The sequence below is a fragment of the Kryptolebias marmoratus genome, linkage group LG23, assembly GCF_001649575.2.
Source record: "Kryptolebias marmoratus isolate JLee-2015 linkage group LG23, ASM164957v2, whole genome shotgun sequence".
Classification (NCBI taxonomy): domain Eukaryota; kingdom Metazoa; phylum Chordata; class Actinopteri; order Cyprinodontiformes; family Rivulidae; genus Kryptolebias; species Kryptolebias marmoratus.
In genome coordinates, this window is record NC_051452.1 from 6,961,261 (window position 1) to 6,981,050 (window position 19,790).

Below are 19,790 nucleotides of genomic sequence, written 5' to 3' on the forward strand. Positions count from 1 at the left end.
TCTGAATTTCTCTGTCTGGCTGCTAATCCGCTCGTCTCGGAGCTCCCCTCAGAATCTCGGAGGCCAGTTTGGGAGTTTGGCAGCGCGACGGCGAAGGGGAGCGAGCAACCGGATACAAGAGGTCCTGGAGTCGACAGATTGTCTTCATCCCTTCATTAAAGCCAGCAGGCTGTGTGAGACGGAGCAGATGTGGTTCACGTTTGGCTCCTCGGAGCTCTGAGCTTCGGGTGTTCAAGAACTGGCACAGATAAATGACGTTCTTTGGCATTTTCCACATCTCAATCTACGGATTTGCTGCTTTTTTTTAAACCAAAAGGCATTCTTTCAAGGTTTAAACTAAAATCATATTAAAATGAATATGAATGGAGTACCTTGACGTTCTGACATCTTACAGAATCTGTTAGTGCTTGGATTATATGTTGGGGATGACTCTCAGCTACTACCAAACCAAGTTTGAGCTCAATATCTGTAAAACTTTCCCAGTTACAGCCATTTTTGTGTAAGGTCAATCAGCTGTGGCAGCCAAATAAAACTGGGTCGACTTCAAACGTTAATGAGCTGTAGATGTCCATCCAGTGATTACTTCCTGAGAGTTTCAATCAAATCCACCCAGTGGTCCATGAGATATTTCGTCAACAGACACAGGCAACATCATTACTGCCTCTCTCCTAATAATCCTGAGCCTCAGAAACCTTTAAAACATGTGAATTACTCAGAAAGTTAAATATTATCGCTAACGTCTGTCGGCGCGGAGCTGCTGCTGTGAAAGACTTCTTGTGAAAACAGAACGCCGGTTTTCGGAGACTACAGTTCACTCGTTTTTGTCAACGGTGATGTCAGACCAATTACCACGTGGCGTCACAGGAAAAGGCTCGTTAGCCGCTGACCGCATTCACCCACATTTCCTGTGGCATTCATGTGTCAACACGCGGGCTGCGGACGGCGGATCCTTTCTGCTCCAGGGTTTTCCGTCATCTAGTTTCAGCGAACCAGAAAAAAATTAAAACTATTTTACCTCAAACTTGTTGCAGGGAACACCGGAGTCCAACTTTATTCAAACGTTCACAGGTAGAAAAGCTTTAATTTTTTTGTAAATTCTCCCACACTGCCGAATGTTTTTGCCTGAATCTTTAGGTGTCTGTCAGGAAAATGGAGCCTAGGTGTAAATTCAGACTGGAAGACCTGCTTCAGCCTCACCTGCATCTAATCGCTGCGTCGAGCACCTCCACTCCAGCCTATCAGCATCAGACCGCGCCTCCATCTCAGCCCATCAGCATCCGACCGCGCCTCCAGTGTATCCAATCAGCGAGCAAGCCTTCGTTTAAAAGGACTTCCATCATGGCCCCATCCGTTCACCGGCCGAACTTCAGCCCACCTCCACCCCTTCTCCACCTCCAGTTTCCCAGCTCCCTCAAGCTTCCTTCCCCTCTTCGACCACCACCAGTGTCCGGCCCGGGGAAGACGCCTCTAATGCTCAACCTGAGCTTCTCCTTGAAGCGCATTGCTATTGTCGACACTCGCGTCTTCCGCCGAGGTCCGAGCGCCAAATATCTTATTCATGTCAAATAAAACCATTTAATTGCAGCTTCTCTTTGTCGTGAGTCTCTCCAGGTTGAAATATCTCATGAACTACATGAACTCTCACAGTAATCACTGGATTGTTTACGATTTCATTAACTATCAATCTAATTCAACATGGCTGCCGCAGCTAATCGAGCTTAGCAAGCAGAAAAACTGCCTGTCTTACAGACATCGAGCTAAATATGAAACAAGTGTGAGATCCAACATGACGTTATTTTCAAGGTTTGACCAAAATGGTTCCAACTCTTGTCTTTTCTCATCATAAAATGATCTCAGTCTAAAAGGCAGCGGGCGATATGCATTCCTCTCAGGAAGGCCAGGTCTTTCATTTGTGGTGCATCCTGTTAGAAAATTTTTAACTATTAAAGCCCAAACAGCAGTAAAAAAAAAAAAACCTACTTGTTTTAGATAGCTCTGTGATCGTCCTCCATTTGGACAAATAAAGTTTCTGTCGGGTTTAGGAGAGGTGGTGGAGGATTTGGACCCAGAATTCGGACAAGAACTTCAAAAGAAACTGATGCATTAATGAGAAAACAAACTTCAGGGAACTGCGAGGAGACGACAGGAAAAACCGGACAAAGCATTTCTGCAGCGATGAGCCAGTGAGGCTGAGGAAGAGGACGCAGGTGAGGAAGGCTGACGACTCGTCTGAGCGAGTCCAGGACCAGAGCGGATTGGTGAATACGATACAGAGAAGCAGCAGCCTGACCTGAGCAGAACTGACTGCCAGAAGCTTTTTCCTAATTTAATGGCTCAAAGGAATGCATATCACCCACCGCCTTTCACGAGTTTCAGGCTGAGATCATCTTATTTGGAGAAACGACAGAGCTGCGCCTATTTCAGTCAAACCTTGAAAACAATATAATCCCATGTGATCGTGTGAAAATGCATTGGGAATCACTGTCAGCTACGACTACATCATATTTTAGCTTAATATCTGTAATTTTTATAAATCTGATTGAATTGAGTCGAGTCCAAAAGTTAAACCGACACAAACAAAACTAACTTGTTCAACAAACTATGGATCATTTTGAAGCTTTTGAGATAAAAAAAAATAAAAACTCTAAAAAAAAAGTTTTGCTAACAGCACGGACAAACTAACACGAAACATGATCACCCTTCTGGCCATAAGAAATTTACTGGAACAGATTGTAATTTGAATTAAAGTAAGAATTTTCTACAACAGGTAAGACGCTTTGCAGAATCCAGTTTTTAATGGTTTAAACAATAAATATGTAGACTAAAACAATCCCAGTTATGACTAATAAAAGTGTTGGAAACATAAATAAGGAGAAAGTATAACTGACTATATTTAGCCATAAAGCTTTTAACAAAGAGGCAGTTCTTTCTAACTTGAGCTAATATTTCTTGTCGCAGTGTTTTTCCTTTTTTTATCAAATAAAATGTTGTGAAACCAAACGAGTGATAAAACGAGTCGAACAGCAGCTCAGCTGAGAGTTGTAGAAAAGCAAGAATTGTGTTGACTTTGGACTGAAGTTGGAGCAAAACGCCGCATCAAGGGGATCGAATAAATATATGGTTCAAACAGAACGAAACTCGACCTTTTTATTCCCACACTCAGTCGAGTTTAAAATGTGTAGAAATCAAAAACTGTCCGGGGGAAATGTCACTATCGGTTCAGTTATGTTTTTTGTGGAATTCAAATAATAAAAAAGGTTTAATCTTACAGTTTGGGATGCAGACAAGACTCAGAGTGAAGAGCGGCAGAACGAGCAGAACCACACAAGAACACGCCACAGGAACCCACGAAGCAAACAGAAATACAGATCTTATAGACAACATAATCACAAACCTTGCTACCACAACAGAAGGTCAACAGGAACTGATCCTAACAGCAGGTTTTTCACACCGGGTGGAAATAAAAAGGCCTCTCTGCAGAACTCGACCACATGCTGAGGAGGCAGTTCAGTCCTTTGAATCAGGTGTGGCGGAGCAGGAAAACAACTACGACCTGCAGGACGGCAGACCTGGAACAAGGATGTTAATCGCTCACTGGTCAACTTTGCAGATGCTTTAACGGTCCAAACCTTTCCAGAGGTGGACTTTTTTTCTGTTGACAACAAGTTCATGTTGCTCCAAAGTATTAAATGGCAGCCATGTGACATTCAAGTGATTGCAGTCAAGTTATGAAACAATTATAGGTTACGAAACAAGAGCGAGAGCCAAACTCTCGTCTTTTCCCCATGAAACCTGACCATCAGGCGTCCAGACAAATGAAAGGATCATTACATCATGATTGATGGATTTCTTCGCTTCCAACAATTCAAGAACGTCACAAGGATTTCACTCCCACCTCCTCCATGAACTTTGAACTATGAGTAACACCAAACCAGAGGCATTTTGGCTCCGTCTTTTGATGAAATCATTAGAAATTCCTCTCATGGGTTTTTCACCCACATTTGTCAAGTGAGAAAAAGTGAAACAGAACAGAAATACGAATTTTCGCATTTGATCACGGCAAGAAACTGAATTCCTTTCCACGAATGTGTCAAATAAGCCGCAAAGCCCCGTTTTACTTCTGTACTTGGCCAATTATTTGCATAAATATCTTCAAAACAGGCTCATTTTGACTCCTCCCCAGGATCTGGTTGATTACGGATTTATGAAGCCGCAGCTGGACGCGGCGCAAACGCCGGATACGACCTTCTGCTTTAACCGGTGAGACGTTCGACACGGACGCACAGATTTCACAACAGTCAAGAGAAACGAGTTCATTAATGTCTATTTATGTGTGAGCATCCAGAATCAGCAAACCCACGGCGGCCAGACGGAGCAAACAATTCCCAGCATTCCTGCGAGGAGCGGAGAAAACCGACACTCGTCTCGTTTTGCTCTGAAGGCTGAGAATGGACGAGTGAAAAAAGGGACATAGTTTCAGGTCTAAACTGAAACTCAACACCCTTTTTTTAACCTGATTAACAATAAGACAAGGCACTAATTAAGAGGAATGAACAAACAAACCAGAAAGCATGAAGTTAAAACATTCAGCCAGTGTTTCAGATCATAATCAGCTTCTAGGAGCTTTAAATCGCTCATAAAAACAGTTAAAGGAGGACAGATGCTGCAAACTTTAACCACAAAAAGAAACTCCGGGAAGATTCAGCACATCTGCATAACCAAACAGTAAATAAAACTTTCTGCCTTTCCATCACAACATTTAAGAAGCATCTAAGCAAGCCTAATCTGGAAGGTTATAAATGGTTTGTTATTCAACAGGCAGCTGACCGGTGCAGGAGGTGTGCTACAAAACAGAAATGAGGCAAAAAGGGATGATATCGTCCATTTTTTTTAAAATCAGGTGCGTTATTTACAGCTGGGGTTACACACTTGGCACAAATCAAGAAGCTTTTGTTCCTGTTTGGACTGAAATCTGACTCCATCTTCCCATGTAGGCAGCAGATAAAGAGCTCCAAACCTCGCTACCACAGTTTTGTACTTCGACAAAACTGTTTCTATCTCTGATCTCGACAATGAGACGATGATGAAGAAATGAGAGGAACTCAGCTACCTCAGTCTCGAAACTTGAGCATTAATGACAGCTGAAGGCCCGTACAGCAGCACAGGATGTAGGCTGATACCAAGACATAACACAGGCTGGTACTCACAGGGTACCGCCTGATACCTGCAGAGACCAGGCTGTCTTAAAGCTGCAGTGGACAATCTGTTTCATCTATATATATTTATAATGTATTATATTAACTACAGCAGCACATCCTGACAGGTATCAGTAAAGTGGAGTGACCAAAAAGGAAGAAAAAAAATTGTGTTTCAGTCTCAGTTGGCTAAAAGTGTGGAAGGTCGTCTGATGTGAGGGGCTGGGAGTTGGTGGTCTGTTCAGATTCAAAGCATAGATAATATATTTTCTATATAGAAAATACTGCACATTTAAGAATGATACCTGTGCAACACACACCCTGTAAATACCCTGTCAGTACCAGGTATGTACCCTCTAAATCAGCGGTGGGCATTCCTGGTCCTCGAGGGCCACCATCCTGCATGTTTTCCTTGTTTCTCTGCTCCAACACCTGATTTGAATCAATGGGTGATCAACAGGCTTCTGCAGAACATGAAGAGGTGATTTAACCACTGAATCAGGTGTGTTGGAGCAGAGAAACAGGTAAAACATGCAGGATAGTTGCCCTCAAGGACCAGGGTTGGCCACCTCTGCTCTACATATGGGTTGCTAATGCTAACACATCCAAAAAGTCCAATAGACTGACTGATATTTGGGATGCAAGAAGCACTTCTACCTTATGTTTTGGGAAAAAAACAATCCAATAAATTGAAGAGGAACCAAAATGTGCAGCAGCTTCATTCCTTAGACAACAAGGCAGCTCAACTCTCACTAACACTCATCTGGACCAAACAGAGCACTTCATGCTTGATGGTTAACACTTGGCAAACAGAAAAATAAAACAGATTTATATAAATGTCTGCTCAACCTGCCGGTCTGTTACAAAAAAGCTGCAGGTTCTGTGACAGGATAATGATCCTAAACACACCTGGACTACATTAAATGTGTCTGAGAGGTTTGCCAGGAAAACGGGACCTGAAAACCTCTCAGCTGCTCCCAGTGGTGTTTGTGTTGTTTCACAGAGAGTTCAGCTAAGATTTCGGCAAACAGAATGCTCAAAGTGCTTTTCTGGTTCTTTTTTTTCTGTACGGAATAAGTGAAACACTAAAACAAGAAAATATCAATTAAAACAAAGACTTCAGGGTAACAGAGCCTAACTCTGGGTTAAAATGTTAAGTTTTACCAGAACAAAGCCTGATTTGTTGCTCAGGCCGTCTCTGTAAACGGCTTCAATCCTGACCCACCTTGCATTTTCTTGACCCCGGCGTCTCAGGGCTTTGGAACGCCGAGCGTCATTCCAAAGCCCTGAAACGGAGAAAATAAAAGCCAGAGAAAACAGCGACAGAATAATAAGGAGACCTGAGTCAGAGCAGAACCGGGCCTGCACGGCTCTGTCTGGACACTGTTTGTCCAACTCTTCAACTGCCAGAAACACTTTGCAAACATCAGGAGAGCTGTGATGGACACTTTTTGATATTTACTGCAGCTAAATCCAAAAGAAATAAAAAGATTAAATGTCCTGTGTGCAGAGGTCAGGAAGTCTGCATAAAACCTTTGGTCAAGTGACCCAAAAGTACATTTAAAGTACTTCAATGCTGCGACGTTTCACTTCAGTGGTCACAGTTTTTTGGGTTCTGCATTTGCTCTGTGGCTCGCCACCAAATTTGATAAAATTCAGCTTTTGTTTGTGTTTAATCCTCCTGAGGGGGTCGACATTTTTAACTCAGAGCCCTCCAGGGTGGAAAACTACATCTAATCCCACCAAATCTGACCAGGATCATTTTGGATTAAATAATCTGCAGATTTCAACGTATCGACCTGAAACTGTCAGTACTTTCAGGATATTAATCTTTCAAAGTTCCAGTCTGCGTGAAACGACTGAGGCGAGGCTTCGCCCTAAAGTTTGACCTTCTTTTCCGTTTCTGGTGCACAAAGCTGCAAAAACAAACTGAATTAAAGCGACGCTTTTCTCGTTTGCTGCTCCGTCCATCACAGAAACTAAACGCTGCAGTTTTAATAAAACACGACAAAAAAAGTCTGTTTAAACGAACAAACCGGGTCTGCAGCCATGTCTGAAACCACATTAAACAGAAACACACTCTCGCGGAGCGTTCCCACTCCGAGTTTGGAATTTCAGAGCAGCTGGCACGAGTCGGGAGCAGCAGCAGGATTCACACTTCGCCTCCACGCTGAGATTTTAAAGCACTCTTGTGTTGGCGCAGCCGCTCAGGCATGTGTCGCAGGCCTCACCTCCTCGTTCTCTCTTATTTGGTTTTCCTTGGCGGGGGCATGCGCGTCGACTTGACCGGGAGGCCAAGAGAAACAGACGCATTACAGCAGAGGTCAGATGGTTCAGGGTGGCATGCTACATACTTCTGTCACAGCTCCTCAGCTGGAAGACCAGTTTTAACAAACCCTCTTCTAACACATTTGCATCTGATAATCAAATAAAAAAGACTACTGGCAAAATGTCTACATTTGCATTTCTGCACAAAAAATTGACTTCTAACTTATTCTTAACTTCATTCAATCCCCACAGCTGAGTCAAACTTTTATTTTTCTTGTTATGAGCTGAAGACTGCCTCTAAAAGATGTCTTGATTTACTGTCCACCACAGAAAGGACGAGGTTTCTGCCCGTGTCTTTGACTGTATCTATCATTTAAGATGGCTACCACAGCAAACACAACTTTACTGGCTGTAACTCAGTCAGTTTAACAGATAATGAGCTTAAATCTTGCTTGTTAGTAGCTGAGACTGATCCCCAGCTAAAGGTGGCATCTTAAGTCTTGACTTTTGAACATGTCATCATCTCCATCCTGTCTTATCACTGATAGATCTGTTTTTTGATGCCTAAACAAAGCTCTGCTCTGACAAAAAACACAAAAATTAATTTTTAATAAAACTGGTGCAAATCTGCCTCTCTTCAGTCCTAAAGTTTGACTCCAGTAGATTAAATCACCATGACGGGGTCAAAGATGTCCAACAAAAGAACAAAATATCAAAAATACAAAAAAAAAATGACTGCAAAATGAAAAGGCTGAAATAAATTTGGAAAAATGAGGAGTTTAAGGTGGAGTCAAGTTTGAATGATTTACTATTGGTGCCTAAATAATTAATTTATTTCTCTTTGCATGAATCTATAAGTCTCTGCGGCAGGCCGTGACCATCTAACGAGCAGAAAAAGTCAAATTTAACTCACCTTCTTGGACTCTGTGGAGCTCTGTGACGTGACTTTGGTCCCAGCGTGCAGCATTATTTCCAAATCTGCTGTTGCAGTTCATCTGAAACACAAAAAAGCCACCAAGAACTAATAAATATTTGAGTTTTCAGAAGAAAACTGAATTTGTAATAAAGCCTCTAACACTGCCCTCTGGTGGACAGTGACTGTAAATGCACTTTTGCTAAAATCAAGCTGTTGAACATGAAACATGCTGCTAAACTAGTTTTCTTTCCAATGTCAATAATCCACCATATTACATATTACATATTTTTAACAGATCAGTGTAACATTTTTTAATCAGTAAAAAAATATTGGCTTCTCCTGAAGCAGCCGAACACAGAGGTGAAGTTTACTGAGCCACAAGGCGAGAGACGTGAGCAATTTGTATGTAACGCATGACTCCCAGTTTCTCGGGCCAGGATCCCGGGCGTCTGCTTGGACCTGGTCCGTAAACAAGATCTAATTTCTGAAATTGACGTGTTTGAGGCAACGTTCCCGTGCCTCAAAAGCAGCTCAGTGTTCCAGGGCTTGGCAAGGGCGAGCAGAGGAACTTGGATCGGGACTCGAGGCAGAAATAATGCAGTAATAACAGAAAGAGAAAAAAGGAACAACAGCTCAAACAAACGCAGTTCTGTGAAACTGACGGGTCGTGTTGGACAAAAAGCTGATTAGTTTCTATCATATTCACCCTGCAGTTGGTTTGATTAAGTGTTTTAACACTTACACAAGTTTCCACAAGAGGAAAGCAAACAGAACTCTCGTCAGGAATAAAGTCAAAAATCAGGCCTGAAGGTGGAAAACTGTTCTGCACTCGTGTTGTAACCCGAGAAGACGACTCGAGACGTCCTGAATGTTCATTTCCCCACAGACTCAGTTCAAAGCTTGTTTTCTGACTCCATCCTCAGAGCAAATAAAAGTCTTAATATCAGCAAGATCACATCGTTGAGCCTCAGTGAGCGATTAAAGTGCCACAAACTGGTTTTAACTTGGGAAAAATCCCATAAAGATAAAAGAAAACCACCCAAATCTACAACAAACCGATCTGCAATCAGATCATGAGTTTGAAGCTTTCAGTGCTGCTGATGAAACTGTTGTCAGTTTGTAAAAATAACTGAATCTGGAAACAAATTGATCACATTCAGGTAGTTTTGTCACAGTTTCAGACGTCAGCATTGTTCAGATCAGTGCTTCTTTGTTTAAAACTTTTTTGGATAAACTAAATCATGTTCCTGCCCTACTGGTGGCTTGTTTTAAAATCAGTGACTCAACATAAAACATGCAAATTATACCTTAAACCGTGCAGCTCTATCTGTAATGCTGTGCTATGACTGAAGGCAGCGGTACGATACGCAACATAGACAAAATTCACTAAAAATGTTTGAAATGCCCTCATAGAAATAAATGGGATTTAATGCTTTTTTTCCCCCACAGAATGCTCAACTAACAGCTGGGGTCACCAACTTTCAAATTAAATTCCTTTCTAGTACAAACAAATTATGCAAAATGTGTTTGTCGTTCTTCTCCCTGCTCCAATACTTCTGGTTGTCTCACAAATCACCCCCAGAATACAGAGGGGACACCAAAGCTCCCATATGTTACATTTTAGCTCAATATTCTCCTGAAATCTGGAAGTGAGGGATGTTTTTATCTTCACCGCCTGCATAAAACACTATAAACTTAAACTCATGTGGCTTCTGCAGCTCACGGTTCAAGAATTAAAGATACATGAACACAGAGTGACTGTTTCAGGCTTACTTTTCAGTCTGCCACTCTTCATTTGCTGTCAGGGAGTGACAGACAGGTGTCTGGTTTTAACATTTCTCTTGATCCGTTTACTTTCATGTCAGTTCATGTAAATTTTATTTCTGCAGCAAAATGAACAAAACTGACCACAGTGTTTCACAAGTTGGTTCAAAACAAACAAACAGCCATAAAATACAATAAAAATCAGAAAAAAACAAAAACAAGTCGGACTTAAAGGTTAAAGGTTTGATTGGACTCTAAAAGTCAATGTTTAAAGAATAATAAAGAAAAAATTTGAGTTTTCAGGTGAGATTTAAATGTTTTATTTGATTACAAAACTGAATTATTGGCCCAAAAAACCAATCTTTTGTACTTTAAAAATCCTTCCATCTCACCTGTAATAAATTCTTTAAATCATTAGGATTAAAGAAGCTGAAATGCTAGAAAATTAAACATAATTTCAATGAAAATTAAAGCAGGAACATGAAGAGTTTTCCTTCGAGAGCAACAGGAGTCACATTTATTAGAAAATGCTTTTTATGAAAACCTAAAATCTTCGCTTCTTGTTGGCGATCCTCTTCGAGCGCCTCAGGGTTGGAGCTTCTTCTGCAGCTGCTTTCCTCCCGCCGTGAGAAGCTGGCGCCGCTGAAGTCGCCGTTTCCTGCGTCTTCGCTCGTGACGCTCCTGCAGGCCGCCGTCTCCCCGCCTCTCCGGACGCCTCTCCCTCCTGGACGTCCTTCAGTTTTCCTCGGGCCGACCTTGAAGGCCTCGATTCTGACGCTGCTGCTGACTTCTCCTCCGCTCTCGCCTCTGAAACGTCTCTGGCGCTCTTTTGTTTCGACCTGATCTCATTTGTGGGTTTACGCCTGGTGGAGTTCCCGTCGATCGCTGCCTCTTGTGTGTTTTCACTAAATTTGACCTTTCTTTCTCTTCCTTGGCGTTTTACTTTGCTTTTTGGGGCTTGTGGTTCTTTCAGCACCTCAACAGATTTATACACTTCCTTTAAAAGTACATGCAATAAACCTTTAAATCCTTTCTTGAGGACAAATTATTTTAGACGGAAATCATCGTTTTACGACAAAAACATCCCATTTAAGATTGAAACCCAAAGGCTCACCTCTTCTTGCTGTGAGAGGTCAGATTTCAGGTCAGCTAACTGCCTCATCAGCTCCTGGATCTTCAGCTAAAAACAAACAAATTTAGTTGCAATAACTAAATATTAACAATAATAATAAAAACAAGGTGGAGCTGAAGACTTTACCTCTTCACAGGCAACTTGTTTCTCAAGCTCTTCTCTTTTTTCTTTGTCTTTCTTCCTCCTTAAAAACAAAAACAGAGTAAAGGTAAACTGCTTTGAGTTGCACCGATTAATGGAGCGAGTACAAAGTGTGTGATTGATTGAGATATAAATCAACCTCCACACATTGATAAAAATGGGTCTCAAGGACCAGAAGCAGCTTGTTGAACTTGTCAAACTGGTGTCCAGAATTAAATAAAACGGGATTTTAATAAAATCAAGTTGCTTTTCCCCCCTTCAACAAAGACCTCTGTAGGCTTAAACCTCTCTTTGAAGGTTTGTAACATTCGATCAATTCGATCAACATGTAAATACTTTTATTTTAAAATGGCTGGAAGGAGGTTTCTGAAGGTTTAAGCACAAATGGCACCCACTCTAACGCACCTCGTTGCCTTTAACTGCAAGCTTAAATCTCAAAACTGATTTATTTAAGTTTTTAAAGAAGTGACTGGATCATTTAAAAAAAAAAGTTCTTCTGGAGCCTTAATTCAAACTGTAAAGCGCAGCAACTCTCACGTAAATTGCTCTCCCTCCTGCCTGAGGGTCATTAGGGTCTCTGCTGGCCTGATCCACAGAGATACTTTGGTCTCATGCATGAAGGTGGAACAGCTCAGAATTCTGCACTTTTCTCTGAAAAAGCTCCTCAGATGAGACAAAACTTCAAACTACAGGAGCTCCAGTTAAAAACCACCAATATAAGACTGTTTAACATTAATTCGTTGCCCCTTGGACAGACTTCCCCATCAGATCTGCATCTGCAAACCCTTCTTGTACAATTTACTGAACTATATTTTGAATCCTGGTTCTTGTTGGGTTCATATATTTGAATGTCTTTGGCACAAATATTACTTTTCTGCTGCTCTCCGTTTGATCTCGTCGATCTCCTTCTTCTTCTCCTTCATAAAGCTCTGAACGTCGTCCATCGTCGTCACGGCCAGAAGAGACTTCACGTCCAGACCGTCGAGCTCCATCAAACACGCCTTGTTTCTGAGCACCAATTTGGCCCACTCCGTCAGGACCTCACAGGAGGGGAACTGACGGGAGGGGCGCAGAGACAGAAGGTTTAATTGTTAGAAATCAGTTTTCATCAAAGGTCTGACAAAATGAGGAGTCTGGAAATCCCCTTTTAAAAGGCGGCAACATGAAATCAGATCGGTGTGATGCTTAAAATTAAATAAAATCCTGAAAAAAAAAAGGCATGGCATTCCTTTCACGCCAGAGTTTTAAACTGAAACGAGCTGCGTCAGAGTCGTGGTGCCTGCATTTTGAGCAACCGGCTTCAGAAAAATCACAATTTATCAAACCGTATTCTTAGTCGTGCACATCATTTCATCGTCCACCTTTGATATTAAACTGGGCAGATTTATACGGGATGATAACCTGATGGTTATCATCCCGGCAGGTTTTAAACCTGGACATTTACTTCAGTGTTCCTGTGCAGGAAGTTATCGAACGCTCGAGACGAGTTGGAAACGTCCACGACGACCGACTACTCAGAGAAAATCTGTCATGCACATTTTAACGTTAGGTCTCAGATTTTAGCTCTCAGAATATGAGCCGAGGACGACACAATGGCTTTAAAACTGACTGAGTTGGAGCCATTTTGTGTTTAAATTAGTCAGACTGTGGCTTTTCTGCAGTAACTCCAGACCTTTTATGAACCACATCCATGCCTCTCTGGGTCTTTAAAGAGACGGTCTCTTTTGGGAAAACGCTTCATGAAAACTAAAAACAAGAAGCTGGATTTGTTCAGGAAAGCTGTCCTGACTCACACACCTTGTCGAGCTCATCCAGTGCCATCTTCCTGGAAGCGTACGCCAGCTCCAAGAGCATCGTTTCCTTCTTCAGCAGCTTCTGTGCTGCTTCCAAGTCCGCCTGAAAGCAACACAGTGAATCAGAACATTCAACGGGTGAGCAGGGAGACTTAAATCATCAAGAGTTACCTGAAGCTTTTTAACAAGCTGCTGTTCTTTCATCTTTTTGATGAACTCCAAGTCACTTGAGGTGAGCTGATAACCCTTCATCCCTTTCAGCATGGAGTCAAGGGCAGCTAGGTTTTAAAACAAAAACAATCATTCTGCACTTCTTTGTGACAAAGCTGCAGATTCTGTGGACCAGTGGTGCTGAATCCTGGCCCTGCGTGTTTTAGGTGTTTCTCTGCTTTGAAGCACCTGATCTGAATGACTGAGAGATTAACAGGCTTCTGCAGAACCTGAGGAGCAGAGAGACATCTAAAACCTGCAGGATGGTGTCCCTCCAGGACCAGGATTCAGCACCACTGGTGCAGATAAAAGTACCTGTTTCAGTAAAGCTGCCACCGAAAGCTGGACTTGGATTTGGGTCAGCCTGGAAACAAGATTAATTTTGTGTCAATAACTCAATTTTACATATACATATATCCTATAAAAAGGACAGCAGCAAAAGAACAAACATACATGTGGAGTACAGTTTGCAGCCTTGAAGTCCTCGTCGCAGAAGTTCAACTGCTTCTTTACATCCGCCATCGGAGGAGTCCGGAGAAGCTGTCGACCCGACGGGATGCGGTTTTCAGGTCGACTGCAACTCGGAGTTTCAAGACACCAGTCTGACATGTTTCCTCTTGGGAAAATATGAGCAAAAATGATAAAAATGTAAAACTAACACAACAAGAAATCGGTTTTGCTCCACACACAACCCCAAATAAACTCATCCAAACACTTTTAAACTAAATTACAAAAATAAATAAGCTTCCAAACCTGATTTCCAAGGAGCTTCTGAAGTTACACCTCTTCCTTGTCCAGCCTGTTGTTGGTTTGTAATCATCTAACTGCTTTCAGCTGAGGCTTCACGGCTGCTGTTCTCTTTCTGACCACAAGATGGCGACAGACGACCAGCAGCGGATACAGCTGAAGAGCTTGAACTTTTAAATTAAAATGTATTTTCTTGGCAGGATTATACTGAAGTTTTTACATTTTTATTTTTAAACTCTTTTTTGTTTTTCCATTTCAAACAATATTTTATCTGTGTGTCTTACCAAAATGCCTCATGGACCACAAATTAACTTTTAATCAACTTCTTTTTCTGGAAACAATTATTGGATGTACGTCTACAACTGATCAACTTTTGGAGACAACTGAACTACCAGCTTTGAATCTAGCAATAATCAAATCTGGTATATATCTTTCTCTATTTAATTTAATTTTAATGGGGAAATTTAGGGAATAGTTGATCCAAATTTATGTCATTGGAAAACTTTTCTAAAGTGTTTTTGTGAGTCTCTAATTTTAGTTAAAAGTAAATCTGCTCAACAACTTTTTACTTTAATTAATAATTTTGATTTATTGTAAACCTCTGTATTTGTGTGGTATGTTTTTTTTTGTTTATTTTGCTTTAAATGATTTTTGATACTTTGTTCTGGTGTTCTTGCCTTGTTGTGTTTGTAAACTGATTATTTTAAATAAAGTTAAAAAAAAAACTTTTGGAGACAACCCAATTCAAGATGGCCTCCACAACCAACTGGCTTTTAAAAAACCCACAGAAATGGTTACAACTTGGTCAGTTTTACAGATATTGCATATTGGGTGTGGTAGTAGCTGAGAATGATCCCCAACAAATATTCTGAGCTCTGAATGATATCTTTGCTTTAAACTGTAGAACGCCGGATGGATTTTAATAAAACTTTTAGGAAGTTATCTTTGGATTTACATCTACAGCTGATTAACCTTTGGAGTCAACACCGTTTAAAATAGTTAATATCTAAAACCCAGTCAGTTTTACAGATCCTGAGCTAAAGTTGGATGTGATTTTATTTGAACTCACATTTCCAGAGTGTGACGTCTTGTGATAATTGTGTGTAATTTATAAAGTTTAACCAAAACAATTACAACAAAACTACAGCTGATGTGTTTCCCTTCAGGGAACGCGAAGCCTTTAATTTCAAAGGTTTTCCAGATGTATTTAATAAAATAAAATACTTGACTTTATTAAAATGTCATTATTTTCACATAATATTTAATTGAAAATAAGGCTAAATTGTTTTTTAAAAACTGAAAAGATGCTCTTCTTTAATTATAAACAAGGAAAAATAATCAGAATCGGTTAAATTCACTGGAAATATATAATCAACAAGGATTCACAAAACAAAGAGCATCTCATAGAATGAGTCTTTCTGAAGCATAAATGTTGGTGCAGAAGATCTGTTTACCCATGAGGGTGATAAATGTTTCCAATCGACCCACGCCTCAGGAAACGCCTCAGCTGCTTCAGCAGGAGGACACCAAACCACCGCTGTCTGCGGCATTTTACAACAAAATCAGAAAATTTCTGAAGAGATTTCAAAGGGGTGCCCAATGCAGCTACTGACCAAAACTTCAACGTCCTTTAAACTATTTTTGTCTTATTACATATTGACCATCTTCTTATGATTATCAAGCGTATCTGCTCAATGATTTTTATGATTTTTTTTTTTTGGATGATTGTAATGATGTTTTTGGATGATTGTAAGGTAATTCTACTGATGTTTTTATGATGTAAAGCACTTTGAATGCCTTGCTGCAGAATTGTGCTATATATTTTTACTTTCCTATTTAGGACTTCTGTTTTGGGATAATCAAAGGTGATGTTAAAGCTGCAACTTAAAAACCCCTTAAACTCTGAGTTTCCAGGGGAAAACTCTGAGCTCAGACGGTGAAAGTCAATGAGAGTTTGGGTGTGAGCACTCTGCAGACCATCAGAGACACGTTTGGATGCATAAACTGTAAAAAGAAATGTAGAAACAGAGAGGAGTTTAAGTGGGACTTCATCAAAATCCCCTAAAACCATAAACTGCATTTGTGTAAAAACCGTTAAAGATGTCAAAATGTTAGTTCAGACGTAAAACTTCCTGTGAGCCGTTTAAACTCTGAGCTGTAGAGATCTGAAGAGGGTTTACCACCTGTTTTCTGTCTGTAAGGAAACTAATTGTGTTTTTAGCAAATTTTAACCTCACCGTACGTCGTGGTGCTAAAAGCCAAAGCACATTATTCCTGCCTGAGCTGCATGTTTTTGTCTTTTTGTGTTTCTCCAAAGCTGTGAGGATGCAGCAAATCAAAAATCAGGACAGAAACGGAAGAATAACGGCCAAATGAAGAGTCCCTGACTCACTGGGCAACTATAACAAGCCAGAATGAGGAAAACAATTTACTTTTAAAGTTGATATTCCTTTTTTCTAACACCGATTGAAGTTTTTTTTGGTAAATATTTAATCTAAGGCTGCAGCAGAAATTAAAAAACATGAATTTAATAGAAAAGTCACCAGTTTTACCTCCTAATTTCAGATTTCGTCTAACCTGGGGAAGTGATTGTGGGTTTCCTGCCTTGCTTTAACAGCTCAGGACAGACAGAAAAGCAGGTGTGCAGACACAAATAGTCTGAACCGAAGGCCCCGTCTATCTTTAAATGGAGCTGATGGTGTCACTCCGCCTGTCCCACATGGTCGCTGGAGCTCCAGGAACTCTAGAGGAGAGTGCTGAGTCGTAAATACCTCCGCCTTTAAACTCCCATCATGCCGAGCGAGGGGGGGGGCATGTGAGATAAACTCCCTCTTTATGACTCTGATCTGGCAAAGCCCAGTGGAAAACATTTGACCGGTGGTTTACATGACAGCTAACAAATCACCCCGCAATAAAAATCAAATGAAAAATTAATTCCTCGTTTTCCTCGTGCCGATGATTCCTCTCCGGTGTTAAAGAGGTATTTGCTTTTTAACGGGCAGGAAACGTGAAACGGGGGGGCTTCCCCGAGTGCTGAAATAAGGATATAAAATGTGATATTAAACAATATTCCAAAGGCTTTTACAACAAATTAAAGATCCTTTAGGAATGCATATCGCCCGTCACCTTTCAGGCCAGACTTTTAGCCATTTTCGTCCTTTGTTGGGCACGACTCTAAGGTTTGTGTTTTCTAAGGTCAGTCAGCTGTGGCGGCCATCTTGAATTGGTTAACTCCAAAAACGGGACCAGTTGCAGATCTACATCTAATGATTAATTTGTCAGTTTCATTAAAATCCATCCAGTGGTTCATGAGATATTTTGCTTACAGACGTAAAAGCGCAATATTCCACATGGTTCTCAAATAAAAACAACAAGTAAGTCCTTTTCATATCAAAAAACACAAACTATTCAGACTTTAGAGCCCCATCAGGAGCTTTTCTCGTCCTCCTAAAAGAGTATGAGCTCCTCTGTGTTGAAGGAAAACGTCCCAAAAAGGCCATTTTCTTGTAACTTATTGAACCGGTCGAGCAGAGGGGTCATAAAGGGACGGACACAACAGCGGGGACAGGTGCTGCGGCTCACCGAGGCACTAATGAAAAATGGATTTGTGCCTCCGTCCGGAGGAAGGTGGAAAAACAAAACGCGTGAAGAATTTATTGCTGTTTTCTGCTGTGGGAGTTTAGGACGGTCGCGGGAATTTCCGTCAAGCTTTTTCTCAAAATACGAGGTTTGGAAATATTAGCGGGACTTATATTTGTGTTACTCACCTTGCAGCCCATTAAACTGATCTCACAGGTGACACAGAAGTCGGGAACTGATTTAAATGAACATTTCAGGCTTCGGGTATATTCATAATTCCACTACAATTATTTATTTTCCTCGCAGAGCTGCTAAAGGGAATCCTGGGAGTCTGATGGTCCAGTCCACACGTGTTTTGTGGATCTGCAGAAGGATTACGACCCACGAGAAGTTATGTAGGGGGGGGTTGCTTTTAAGAGCTATCTGGTTCCAAGAGCTGTGTCTGCATTCTCGACACAAAGTTAAGTTTGTTTCCGGTGCAGGTTGGACTCTGCCAGGGCTGCTCCAGGTCGTCGATCCTGAGGCGAACCGGTCTGCTGGGTCCGTCCTTCAGGGAGGAGAGTCCAGCGCAGACCCGGGTATCGGTCAGCGAGTTCTTTGGGATCTCCCAGGAGGAGCTGCAGAGCGTCGCTGAGGAGGGAGGGGACCACACCTTGGATAAACAGAAGAAAGCAGACATTTTGACAAAACTTCAGGATTGCAGGCTGTTATCATAATGAACCACTTGTCAAGTTTTAATGAATCTTTCAGAAAATAATCCCTGGATATTCATCTACAACTAATTAACCTTTGGAGGAAACCCAATCCCAGATTAATTTAACCAGATTGACAGATAATGAGCGAAGGTTTAGAGTGGTAGTAGCTGAGAGTCAACATCTTACAACGTTGCATCAGATTGTACAAAATGTTTGCCCAAAGCAGCCGTACTCCATTCCTCATCATGAAATGATCTAAAACTGGTGGCAGGTGATATGCATCCTTTCAGGCAATGTTAGGCCTTTAATTAGGTAATAGTTTGCATAATTATCAGCTTGGCAGGATTATAACCCTGAACTTGGTTCTGTTCTGAATCTGTTCTGGGTCAAATAAAATCTGAAGACCATCAAGGCTTTCTGGAGCCAGATGTTCTGCTCAGAGTCAGAAAGCTCGGTCTCAGTCTCAGCTCATGGGTCCAACAGGATCATGACCCAAAACACCAAGAACGGGTCAGAACCAAACATCGGACTGTTCTAAAGTGTCCTTCTGAGCCCTGATCTAAATCCTGCTGAACATCTGTGGAAGGAGCTGAAACATCTGGAGAAGGAACCCTTCAGACCTGAGACATCTGGAGCTGTTTGTTCAGGAGGAGTGGACCAGAACACCTGAGGACAGGTGAGGACACCTGAGGACACCTGAGGACAGGTGAGGACAGTTGCAGAAGTATCAGAAACCACCTGACTGCAGTGATCGACTCAAAAGGTTGAGCAACAAAATGTTAAATTAAGGAACCATCCTTTGTGTCAAGGTCAGTTTCATTGGTTTTTATAAAATAATTTAGTTGGACCAAAAGTCAAAAGCAGCGATTTATTTTTATTAGCTGATTTTTAGTCATTTATTATTTTTATTATTGGTCAGTTTAAAGTTATTCCAGTGACCTCTGTCAGCGGTCCGAATGTGGCCGAGACCAAAGAGGACTCCTGCTGTCTTTAAACATATTTCGTGGTGATTTATACAAACGTTTTTTCATCAACTTTTTATGTTGCCATCAATTTTGCACGACTTGGCTGCTGGAGCAGAAATCCTATAATATTCCTTCAGGAAGTGCCTCAGGCTGCACTGGAAATGATAGCTCACCACAGAACTTCATGTCAAAAACGATGTGATGTGAAACTGACAACAGTGTAAAGATTTATAAAATAAAGATCCAATAAATCGCTCTGAGACTTTGGAGACTGGGGTTGTTTTAAGCCCTGCTCGCTCATCGGTTTGTCCAGAATTAAACCCGTGAAACGGGTAAGATATTAACTCTTCAGGACCTTTTCACAGAACCCTACAGTAAACTGTTC

The 19,790-nt window shown here is 41.3% G+C and overlaps 2 protein-coding genes across 4 annotated transcripts in view; both read right to left on the reverse strand.

Annotated features, from left to right (window-relative positions):
* Positions 1 to 7: 7 nt before the first annotated feature.
* Positions 8 to 14,931, reverse strand: si:dkeyp-34c12.1 (uncharacterized protein LOC570187 homolog). Of its 3 annotated transcripts, XM_037973963.1 has the most exons (10): positions 14,173 to 14,931; positions 13,873 to 14,035; positions 13,735 to 13,783; positions 13,381 to 13,487; positions 13,214 to 13,312; positions 12,287 to 12,471; positions 11,402 to 11,459; positions 11,258 to 11,323; positions 8,377 to 8,458; positions 8 to 169 (listed from the first exon to the last, which is right to left on the reverse strand). In XM_037973963.1, exons 2-10 carry the CDS (start codon positions 14,026 to 14,028, stop codon positions 156 to 158), a joined length of 816 nt encoding a protein of 271 aa, XP_037829891.1. In that variant the 5' UTR covers positions 14,029 to 14,035; positions 14,173 to 14,931; the 3' UTR covers positions 8 to 155. The 3 variants fall into 3 exon arrangements, with proteins under 3 accessions (XP_037829891.1, XP_024864003.1, XP_024864004.1); XM_025008235.2 differs by lacking the exons at positions 8 to 169; positions 8,377 to 8,458 and adding an exon at positions 10,241 to 11,140 and having other exon boundaries at positions 14,173 to 14,926; XM_025008236.2 differs by lacking the exons at positions 8 to 169; positions 8,377 to 8,458; positions 14,173 to 14,931 and adding an exon at positions 10,241 to 11,140 and having other exon boundaries at positions 13,873 to 14,162.
* Positions 14,932 to 18,010: 3,079 nt separating this feature from the next.
* Positions 18,011 to 19,790, reverse strand: part of LOC112450864 (epithelial cell-transforming sequence 2 oncogene-like) — a 90,740-nt gene continuing 88,960 nt past the window's right edge. The window contains exon 22 of the mRNA XM_037973787.1: positions 18,011 to 18,397. The gene's annotated coding sequence lies outside the window, so the exon portion shown is untranslated. The remainder of the gene's footprint in view (positions 18,398 to 19,790) is intronic.